General features: G+C 35.3%; 1 protein-coding gene across 1 annotated transcript; it reads right to left on the reverse strand.

The window, feature by feature from the left end:
* Positions 1–317: 317 nt before the first annotated feature.
* LOC114294605 (cytosolic sulfotransferase 7) lies at positions 318–11,166 on the reverse strand. The gene is given in 5 exon segments (XM_082888863.1): positions 318–960; positions 963–1,005; positions 4,720–5,031; positions 9,990–10,040; positions 10,715–11,166. Coding segments are annotated over 5 exon segments (1,029 nt in total). The 5' UTR covers positions 11,072–11,166; the 3' UTR covers positions 318–694.
* Positions 11,167–11,613: the final 447 nt, after the last annotated feature.

Genomic DNA, 11,613 nt, shown 5'->3' on the forward strand with positions numbered 1-11,613 from the left:
AAATGAAGTAACAGAAGAGGGACATTGACACTTGTGTAAGGACCAAAGTGGGATTTCAGTTTCATGTGTAAGGACAAAAGTGAGATTTGACTAGAAGTGTAAGGGGTTAACTGTTATGATTACATGTGTAAGGGGCCAACGTAAGATTTGGTGCGAAGTGAGATTTGATGCGAAGTGTAAGGGTGGAAAAGTGTAATTTACCCTAAAGAACAAATATAACATATTATAATTACAGAGAAATTCTCAAAGAGAAAAATAATAAACAAACACAAGTAAAGTAAAACAGGCCCTTAGTAAAAAGATTAGAGCTTTGAGCATTGCTAATAAATCACAATCATAATAAAGATTAAATGTCACAAACTATTATTACAGCGAAATTCTCAAAACTAGAGAAAAATCTCAAGCAAATATAGTAGTATAAAGTACATACCACAATAAAAAGGTTCGAACCCCATACTTCATTTCATAAAAATGTGAATTGAGAAATTCACATTATCTACTTTGGTTAGTTCTAACCAACCAATTATTGGAGAGTAAAAGGATTCAAACCCTTGACCACTTACTAAATGGAGTTCATTAAAATGTGAACTAAGAGATTCACATTATCTACTTGGGATGGTGATAACCAACCAATTATTCAAGCATATGGATGATTGAGAGACAATGAAGAACACAAAATGACACAAAATGAGAGTTAAATAGAAAGATTAGAACCTTCAAACTTCACACGTGTGATTTCATCAAGCCTATCTTTCATCTCCATTGATAGCTTATTCTTCCAATCTCCCACAAGACCAAGCCTAAAGTAAGAGCTCTTAGGAAAACCAGACCATGGATCCACACCATCTCTGTTCACTTCCAAGTTCTTCAGCCTCTCTATACTACACCGTTGCACAATCTTCTCGGCCTCGCCATCGTCAGCCAAAGGCCGACCGAGGAAGGAAGCCAACTTCAAGACTCCCCTTTCGGCTCTCTCTTCAAGTCTTCATATTTCAAGAACAATATCTATTGAAAATATAAATAATAAAGTTATTTTTAAGTTATTAGATGTGTTAGTGGATAATAATTTAACGTAGAGATCAATTAAAACTATAAAGACTAAAATGACACAATGGGCAAAACTATAGGGACTATCAACAGAATTTATCCCAAAAAAATGGGGTAAGAATAATTTTAAAAATAGACAATTTATATTTTCGAAGACATATAATAACATGATTTGGCTACAATCATTGGATCAATCTGAATTTTTCATGTAATATTTGTTGGAACATTTTCAGAATATATTTATATATATTTAAATATATAATATAGTTATATAAATGATTAAAGAGATGTGACTTTTGGGTTTGAGCCAAAGGGTGTAACCATTGAATTTAAACAAAAAGGTGTGTCTTTTGGATTTAAACCATGGGGTGTAACTATTGGATTTAAATCAAAAGACATGACTTTTAGATTTAAAGGGTATCACTTTTGAATTTAAAAGACATGACCTTTGCTCTAAGGGACACAAACCCAAGCCAATATAAAGGCAGAATGAATTAGAAATTGGATAGAGATCATCCATATGAAATCCATAGAATATCCATGAAATTTCTCTCCAACATTCATATTGTTTTTTTCCTTTATACATGGTGGATTAGAAAACTCCAAAAGTATTTGGGATCTAATTTCGTTTGTACATAACGCAGTCAAACATCAATCTTTAGACTAGGCTTCATTGTATTCTAGAGGCAAATTCACGGGTAATCCGGTGCACACCATATTTGACAAAATTTGTGGGGGCGAATATTGTCTTAAGGAAAGCGATGTTGTAACGCGCCTTAAAACAATATTAATTAATTTCTGTTTTGTCTCTTTTCATCTCATTAACCAAGTTTGCACCAACACTATTTATTCGTAGAGACCTACAAAATGCATGGATCAAATTATTGGAATGACAACCATAATGATCTCATAGGCTCAATTGTATTGTTAGTAAACATTTGTATTGTTAGTAAACATTTGTAAACTATATTGGTCAGGTCATCCTCGTAAGCCCACCACGAGTCCTTTTTGATTTCTTCCTCGATACATAGGGCGAAGCTAGGATTTCTCCTGTGGGGAGGGGGGTCATTTTGCCAAAGAGAAGGCATAGAATAAATCTATTGAGCCGTTGATGGATTCGTTGGAGTTTTATTTGATTAAATTATTATTAAATATTACTCAATAGAGGTCAATTGGACCGATAAAATTATAAGATATTAGTCCTAATTAAATATTATTTGTATAAATTTTATGGTTAAGGACGTCAAAATGTGAGAATTTATAGATAAATGTTAAGGTAATATTTGGTACTAGTTAAAAAAATCTTAATGTAATTAATCTATTATACAATATCCTTAGGTACATAAAATTTTACAAGTGATTCCATAAAATACATTATAGAAACTCACAAATAAATTATATTGTTTTTAACATGGACCGGATTAACTTTTTTCAATAATGTCATAATTTTTTTTTTTTAACTACAATAATGTTAGAATGATCATTTTTTTTTTACCACAATTTGTTTATTTCCTTAATCACTCATATTTGATACTAATATAGCATTGACACATAAAAGGATAGACAATACATAATAAGAAAATATGATCACCAAAACATTATTGTAAATGTTTTCTTTGAAAGATAACTTTACTATATTAGGGTTTTTACAATTTTTTTTGAATGTTAGATTGAAATTAGGAGAAACCATTATGTAATATAATAATATAAAAAAAAATTTGAAAAAATCATACATATAGAATGAAGATTTTATAGTTAAAAAAATCTTAATATAATTAATCTATTATACAATATCCTTAGATACATAAAGTTTTACAAGTGATTTCATTAAATACATTATAGAAACTCACAAATAAACTATATTGTTTTTAACATGGATCGGATTAAATTTTTTCAATAATGTTATAATTTTTTTTTTTTTTTTGAACTACAATAACGTTAGAATGATCATCTTTTTTATCACAATGTATTTATTACCTTAACTACTCATATTGGATACTCATATAGCACTGACATATAAGAGGATAAACAATATATAATAAGAAAATATGATCATCAAAGCATTATTATAAATGTTTTCTTTAAAAGATAACTCTACTATATTAGGATTTTTATAATTTTTTTTGAATGTTAGATTGAAATTAGGTGAAGCAATTATGTAATATATAAAAAATAAATAAATAAATAAAAATTGACAAAAACATACATATAGCATGAAGATTTTCTTCCTCCCAATATCCTTAGGTACATAAAGTTTTACAAGTGATTTCATTAAATACATTATAGAAACTCACAAATAAACTATATTGTTTTTAACATAAATTGGATTAAATTTTTTCAATAATATTATAATTTTTTTTTTTTTTTGAACTACAATAATGTTAGAATGATCATCTTTTTTACCACAATATATTTATTACCTTAACTACTCATATTTGATACTCATATAACTGACATATAAGAGGATAAACAATATATAATAAGAAAATATGATCATCAAAACATTATTATAAATGTTTTCTTTAAATACATTATAGAAACTCACAAATAAACTATATTGTTTTTAACATGAATTGGATTAAATTTTTTCAATAATATTATAATTTTTTTTTTTTTTTGAACTACAATAATGTTAGAATGATCATCTTTTTTACCACAATATATTTATTACCTTAACTACTCATATTTGATACTCATATAACTGACATATAAGAGGATAAACAATATAAAATAAGAAAATATGATCATCAAAACATTATTATAAATGTTTTCTTTAAAAATAACTCTACTATATTAGGATTTTTACAATTTTTTTTAAATGTTGGATTGAAATTAGGAAAAGCAATTATGTAATATATAAAATTAAAAAAAATAAAAAAATTGACAAAAACATACATATAGCCTGAAGATTCCCCACCCCCCCCAGAACCGAAAACATAAATTCTTAAAGAACCGAAAAGGTAACGCAGTTTTCAATGATTCAAACTAAGGCCAAAGTTTGGGTAGTATGAAAAAAGTCAAAAAATTAAAAAGTTACTCAAAAAATTAAAAAGTTAACACTATTCATCAAAAGTCAATAATTACGGCTACACAACTCCCAATCTTAATTTTTCTCTACAAATCAATTTTTACAATTTTTTATTACACATTTTTCCATAAAAAGTTAAAAAGTTAACTCAAACATCCATATTTTTTCCCTCAACTTTTTAGTTCAAAAAGCCAAAAAATACTCTTATTTAAAACACCCCAAACAATCCCTAACTATTAGCTGCTGGGGCCACATATCTCCACATACTCAAATTGGATCCATCAATTCCGCTAAATGCCAATTGCAATAATAAAATTAGGATAAATTACATATTAGTCCTTGTAATTTAGGTAAAATTCTACATTGGTGCTCATAATTTTAATTTCATCAATTTTAACCCTCCACTAACTTTTTTTTTCCCTTCAATTTAGTCCCCTTGTTAAAATCCATTAAAAGTGCTGATGGAAGATGTCCACTATGCCATTTTTTGATACATAAATAAAAATAAAAGGTTAAAATTAATACAATTAAAATTACAGAAATTAAAGTAAAATTTTCTTGAAATGGACTAATGGAACAAATTTACCGATAAAATTACCTCTATTTAAAAAACGAAATAAAATTGAGATGAGTTGGTGGAGTACCTTTTTAGGACTCTTTAAGCTCTCATTCCAGAATTGAAGAACATGTTCATGGAAAGGCCCAAAGGAATGAAAACCATTGCAGAAGCTCTTGAAGGCATCGTCGAATGGAAATGGGCCTTGCTCGGGCGATCTCTGGGTGTTCATGAAGTGCCACAACGACACAAACACGTCCTTAGGATCTCTAGTTATATACACAATCTTACAGCTTGAGGTCTTGATTGATTCTGGTAAGAGAGAGTATGAGATGTGGGTTCGGAAGAGCCGTGGAGAGGCCATGTTTGGCAGATCTAACTTTCCATTTTTTCTGCAAACCTGTAAAAGAAAATGACATACAAATAAAGATGGGGAAATTACTTGTCAGTGCATGTTGGCTCCATCCACTACCCACATGGTAATGGAACCACCATTCACATAGTGTGGGTAGCACCATGTTGTGGGTAGCACCATGTTGTAAAAGAAGATGGTGGAGGGCTACACCAACCCACTATGGAAGATAGTGAGGGTAGCACCACCTTGGCCAATTATGGCTAGCACTTCACCTACTCCTCCTCTCTTGGTTATAAATTGAGATGAGTGAGGAGAGGTTTGAATCATCAGAAATTGGAGAGTGAGAGCTGTGAGTTGAGTGAGTTTCATCTCCTCCTCTGTATTTTGTATTTTGCTCCATTTTAGTGAAAATTCTCATTTCTGTCCGTGGATGTAGGCATTGGGCCGAACCACGTAAATATTGTGTTCTCTGTGTGTGTGAGATATTTTTCTGGGTGTGTTTGATCCTAACAAAGTGGTATCAGAGCCAAGTTGTACGTTTTTCGGAAAAACAGAGTATTGTTTCGAAACTGCCCAGAAATCGTATTGCTCGAAATCCAATTTTGAGCATACCAGGAGCAAGGACTCGACAAGAGGAGTCCAGAAATATAAAACAGACACCAAACGGAGGCCGCACGCGCTTCCACGCGCCCCTGGAAGTTGGCGCGTGAATCCCACTCTCATCACGCGCCCACACGCGCCGTTCAGGCACCCGGCGCGTGATCCCACTCGCAGACACGCGCTCCACGCGCGGTTCAAGGAGGAAGACGACTGAGGGAACAGCACGTGCCTTACACGCGCCATCAGCACGCGCGCACCAAGCCGAGCCGGAGCCGAGTTGACCAAGCCGCTGACTGAGCCGCTGACGTCAGCAGAACCGGAGGAATAATCTGGTGCTTCGCAGGCGCACCAGATTCTGCCGATCTAAACCATTCAATCTGTTTTGGCATGATCTAAGCCATTTGAGATCCGATTTGGGTGATCCAATAGTGGTTTCCGACTATTTGGAGTATTCCGGACACATCCGTACGGTCAGATTTTGCAAATAGGTTTTGAAAAATTTGCAGTTTTTATTTTGGCAATCCGAAGTGCTTTTCCGGCTAATTTGAGCAGTCCGGACTTCACAGCAAAGCCTGTTTTTCAAATAGAGATTACTTTCTGGATGATGGAGGAATCCACATCAGCTTCAGGGCCGATGATTCGGTTGAACGCTTCTAATTATGCGATATGGAAGCCGCGGATGGAGGACGTCCTGTATTGTAGAGATTTGTTTGACCCTATAGCGCTAAAGGGGGTCAAACCAGATGGAGACAAGGATGGGGACTGGATAAAAACCAACCGGAAGACTGTCGGTCAAATCAGACAGTGGATTGACCACGGTGTGTTCCACCATGTTGCCCAAGAGACAGACGCCTATGCCCTATGGATGAAATTGGAGGGCATGTACCAGTCCAAGACCGCACGGAACAAAGCCTTGATAATGAGAAGGCTTATAAACCTGAAGCTGAAGAATGGTGTGTCTGTTGCTGAACACACCAGTGAATTCCACAGCCTTGTGAACCAGCTTGCATCAATCAAAATGGATTTGGAGGATGAGATGCAAGCATTATTATTACTCAGTTCCTTACCAGACAGCTGGGAGACGTTGGTGGTTTCTCTCAGTAATTCTGCACCCGAAGGGAAGCTAACCATGGGGATGGTCACAGACGCCTTATTCAACGAGGAGGCAAGGAAGAGAGAGATGGAAGGAGAGCAGTCCCATGCCCTTGTCACAGAAAGTAGAGGCAGAGATAGAGAAAGGGGCAGAGGTAGAGGAAGAAGTAAAAGCAGAGGGCGTTCACAGTCCAGACAGGACAACACGAGGAGGTGTTTTTACTGTGATCCAGAGGATCACGTAATAAGAGATTGCCCGGAGAAGAAGGCGGACAGACAAGCCAAAGAGAAGGCTAAGGGACACGGAGGTCCCTCAACTACAGTAGTTGCAGTGCATTCCTCTGACGATGAAGATGTGATGCTTACAATCTCGTCAGAGTTGGAGACACCCGGCTGGATTTTGGATTCAGGGTGTACGTTCCACATATGTGTGGATAGGAAGCTTTTCTCCACTTACCGAAGAGTCAGCGGTAGCATTATCCGAATGGCCAACAACACAGTGAACAGAGTTGTCGGCATAGGGACAATGCGATTCCTTACTAAGGATGGAAGAAAAGTAATTTTATCTGAGGTCCGACATGTGCCAGGAGTACGGAGGAATCTAATCTCCTTGAGTATGCTAGATCTAAAAGGAAATTGTTTCTCATCTAGTGGCGGGGTTCTTCATGTACGCAGAGGTGATAGAGAAATGTTGCAAGGCAAATTGTGCAACAAACTGTACAGACTGGAAGGAGAAGTTTTGACAAAGATGAGTGTTGTCAAATGCCAGTCGAAGGGTACAAAGAGAGAACATACGCAACCAAAGCGTATGATTGAGCAAGGCTTTCATCAGGAATGGCGAAAACGGTGCACGGGAACGCAAGGAGGCAATTCAAAGGTGCACAGATCTGAGCCAGTGAAGCCTATCTTGAAGAAAGTTCAGAGCAAAGAAACCAAATCTGTAGAGACTATGCCAGTGAAGAAGAGAGTTTCTTTTGCTTCCGTGTTAGAGACATTTTGCAACCTCTCAAAAGATGCATGGAAGGGAGGGATGCAATCTCAAGTCGCAAAGTGAGCTTTGCAATGCACTCCAATAAGGGGGTGCAAGCACTATGCACGGAGTTGCATAGTGATAACTTGTACAGACCGGTGGAAGTTGTCTTGGCAGAAGGGCTAACTGTCAAACATCAGTACGGACGTACAAGTGAGACAGAACCGAACATCAGGGATTGCAGCACAGACAACGGGCGTATGAGATCGCTGGGAAGTTGTTCTGAAGTGCAGAAAGCAAAGGCTGGTTGTTCAGAAATAAGCTCCGAGCAAAGAAAATTGAGGATGTTGATGTGTCAAACTCTGAAGTTTTCTAGTTGCTCCCGTGTTCATCATGCAAGGAGTTGCACGATAATGCAAGGGTATCCCGAGCAGGGGGTACAGGGCATCCAATCAGGGGGAGCTGTGTCTTGGCAGTTCAAGAGAGAAGTCAGTTGTCCATGTGGGCGTGGAGGGGGAGAATTGTTGGCTCCATCCACTACCCACATGGTAATGGAACCACCATTCACATAGTGTGGGTAGCACCATGTTGTAAAAGAAGATGGTGGAGGGCTACACCAACCCACTATGGAAGATAGTGAGGGTAGCACCACCTTGGCCAATTATGGCTAGCACTTCACCTACTCCTTCTCTCTTGGTTATAAATTGAGATGAGTGAGGAGAGGTTTGAATCATCAGAAATTGGAGAGTGAGAGCTGTGAGTTGAGTGAGTTTCATCTCCTCCTCTGTATTTTGTATTTTGCTCCATTTTAGTGAAAATTCTCATTTCTGTCCGTGGATGTAGGCATTGGGCCGAACCACGTAAATATTGTGTTCTCTGTGTGTGTGAGATATTTTTCTGGGTGTGTTTGATCCTAACAGTGTATGGCTAAAAAAGTATTTTCAAAGTAGTAATATTTTTGTATAAATATTAATATGTAAAATTATAATTTTTCCATGATTTTGTAATTAAATTTTAAAGACATCACTAACAAGGAATTTTTTCAATAAAAATTTCATACGTAATTTTCAGTAAAAATGATGTGATATTGATAATTTTTAAATTATAAATCTTAGTGCTGGATCTTCCCTTTTGAAATAATGAAATCTTAATTTATACAAAATAATCTATTGGGACAGGCTGCTGTTGGGCTTTGTCTCCTATCATACTTTGAAGATTTGAATAACTTATTTTTGCATAATTGCACATATAAATTATTTATGTAAAAAATTATATTAATTTGATACTCATAATTACAAGGTTTGATGATATTTGTCTACAAAAAATGTCAATTTTTAGCTCTGCTATCATTTTGGTTCGTATATTTTTAGCTTTCGTTTTGGAAGAATTTTTTTAGCCTAATTTTTTGATTTTTTTTTTTTTTTTGCTAATTTAGCATGGCTAAATTAATTCAGTTTAGAAAGAACTTTTTAGTTTTTTTGACTTTTTTTGCTTTTTTAAAAAGAAAAAAGTGAAATAATTAGAATTTAGACGTAACATTTTATCTTATTGATTTATGTAGTCTATTTTGTCTTTTTGTGCCTTTTTAGTCCTAACCTAAGCCCAACTCACTTGCTAATTGACTCAATTTTGACCTTTAATTTTACATTTTTATCAATTTGATTAAATTGATAACGTCTTTAAGATTTTTGATGAAAAATGATCACTGAGTTGGTAAAGGTTAACTTACTAAATTGATTATGTTTATAATTTTATTTTTTAAAATATGACACATACAGCTTATGTAAATATTTTTTATTAAAAAAATATTAACAGATGTAACTAATTGGATCAAATTAAGACAAAATAATAAATTTAAAATCAAAATTGGGTCGATCAAAATTACAGAATTCAAAATGACGCAATAGTCAAAATAAAGAGACTACTGATATAATTTATCCAAAAATAACAACAATGATAATTCTAAAAATAAACCGTTCATTTTCTTTACAAACAAAACTGCTAAAATCATGATCTATATTTTTTAGATTGAGTTATGCTTGAGACCCTAAATAATCTACCAAATTTTCTATCAAGCCTCTCACGTGAATGTGAGACCACATATGTGAATTATATGGATCCCACACTCATGTAAGAGGTTTAATAGAAAATTTAATAGATTATTTGGGGTGTATTGCATTTTCTTTTTTAGATTAATCTGATTTTTTTTTTAATTTTTTTCTTTTATGATCATCAAAATCCGCACATGATATGTCTCATAAAACCCAATAGCTTAGCACCTCTGGTAATGGAGAGAATCCCATATCCAATTCTTAATTTATTTGTATATCATTACTCTAACCTGTAGTTCTAAAGACGGCACGAGGTCATTGGGGTGGTGGTGTTGTTCAAATTTTGAAATTAAATAAATAGATTTATGAAGAAATCAAATTATATATATACTAAGAACACATGATAATAATCACAACTAAATTTCAACAGAAATACACAAAACAAGAAAAGGGTAAAGAGACGAAACCGAAGCCTGCACGGAAGCAGTTTCCTTAAAACAGATTCCGCCGCCTCACTGGTCGAGTACTTGAGGAATCCTGGCGTCTGTCTCCCAGGATACGACGGTCAAAACCAGCTACGGCAGAAGCACTCTCTGTCTAGCTTAGCGAACAAAACAGTGGCAGCACTCTCTCACTGTAGGAACTTTCAGGCAAACTGACTTGTGAAATGGAAGTAAAAATTTCTGTGTTTGAAACTTGACAGGAGGGTCTCAATTTATACATGTATAGGGGAGAGAGGAAGAGCCTCCAGCCTTTATGGCTGTTCATAATGCACCATTAACCTCTGCAATAAAGGCAGGAGTTACAAACCCCATTAATATAGGAGTTACAAACTTCATTACCTTTTTTCCATGAAGCTAACTTCATGAGGTAATTTCTCATTCAAATCTCAATGGTTTTTTGCCATTCTATTTGTGGTGTAAAGATCTCAATGCAAAGTATCTAGACCCACTTGGACCCAACACAATAGATGGTTGGGACCCACTTTAATCTTTAATTAAAGTCACCAAAAAACCATTTTTTCCAACAGGTGGTATCTCAAGGGATCATCTGCATCCTCATCATCTTCATCGCCGCCTTCGCAGTCACCACCACCATCACCACCACCGCGGTGGATGATGGAGGCAACAAGGGCCTTGAGCCAAGTGGAGCCAGTCTTGGGGGAGGCGGCTACGAAAACGTCGTCATCGAGCGCGGTAAAGCTTGATTTGGCAGCCATGGCTGCTTCCAGAACAATATCATGGTACCAGAAGCCCTCCCATTGGTAGAGATCAACAAATCCGCACCAATTCAACTTGGGAAGGCCAATGAAAGGAGAAGAAATAGTAGTAGTACAAGCAGTGTTTGGTGGATTGGGTTTGGAGGTTGCCATTGAAAGTGAAAATTGTGCAAGAAAATGCGAAATAGTTTTTTACTTTCTTAGGTTTTGCAGCAAGTGAACCCCCAAGATGGAATTACCCAAAAAAACCCCAACATGGAAATTGCATTATTGCACGGAAACATGGTCCCTTTATAGATATAAGAAAATGATAGTGGTGGCTTCTCCACCATCCTTGATCAAATTGAAGAGATGTTTGGCTTATTGGGTTCACTTTTTTAAGTCTTATTTAACTATTCAAATTATTCATATTTTAAAATTTGCTAAGTATATCATCCATACAAAAAATCTAATCAATCGGATGACGGCAACTAGATATACACTTAGGTTTTGCAGCAAGTGAACCCCCAAGATGGAATTACCCAAAAAAACCCCAACATGGAAATTGCATTATTGCACGGAAACATGGTCACTTTATAGATATAAGAAAATGATAGTGGTGGCTTCTCCGCCGTCCTTGATCAAATTGAAGAGATATTTGGCTTATTGGGTTCACTTTTTAAGTCTTATTTAACTATTTAAATTATTCGGGTGTG

The sequence above is a fragment of the Camellia sinensis genome, chromosome 9, assembly GCF_055761805.1.
Source record: "Camellia sinensis isolate YWXY chromosome 9, ASM5576180v1, whole genome shotgun sequence".
Lineage (NCBI taxonomy): Eukaryota > Viridiplantae > Streptophyta > Magnoliopsida > Ericales > Theaceae > Camellia > Camellia sinensis.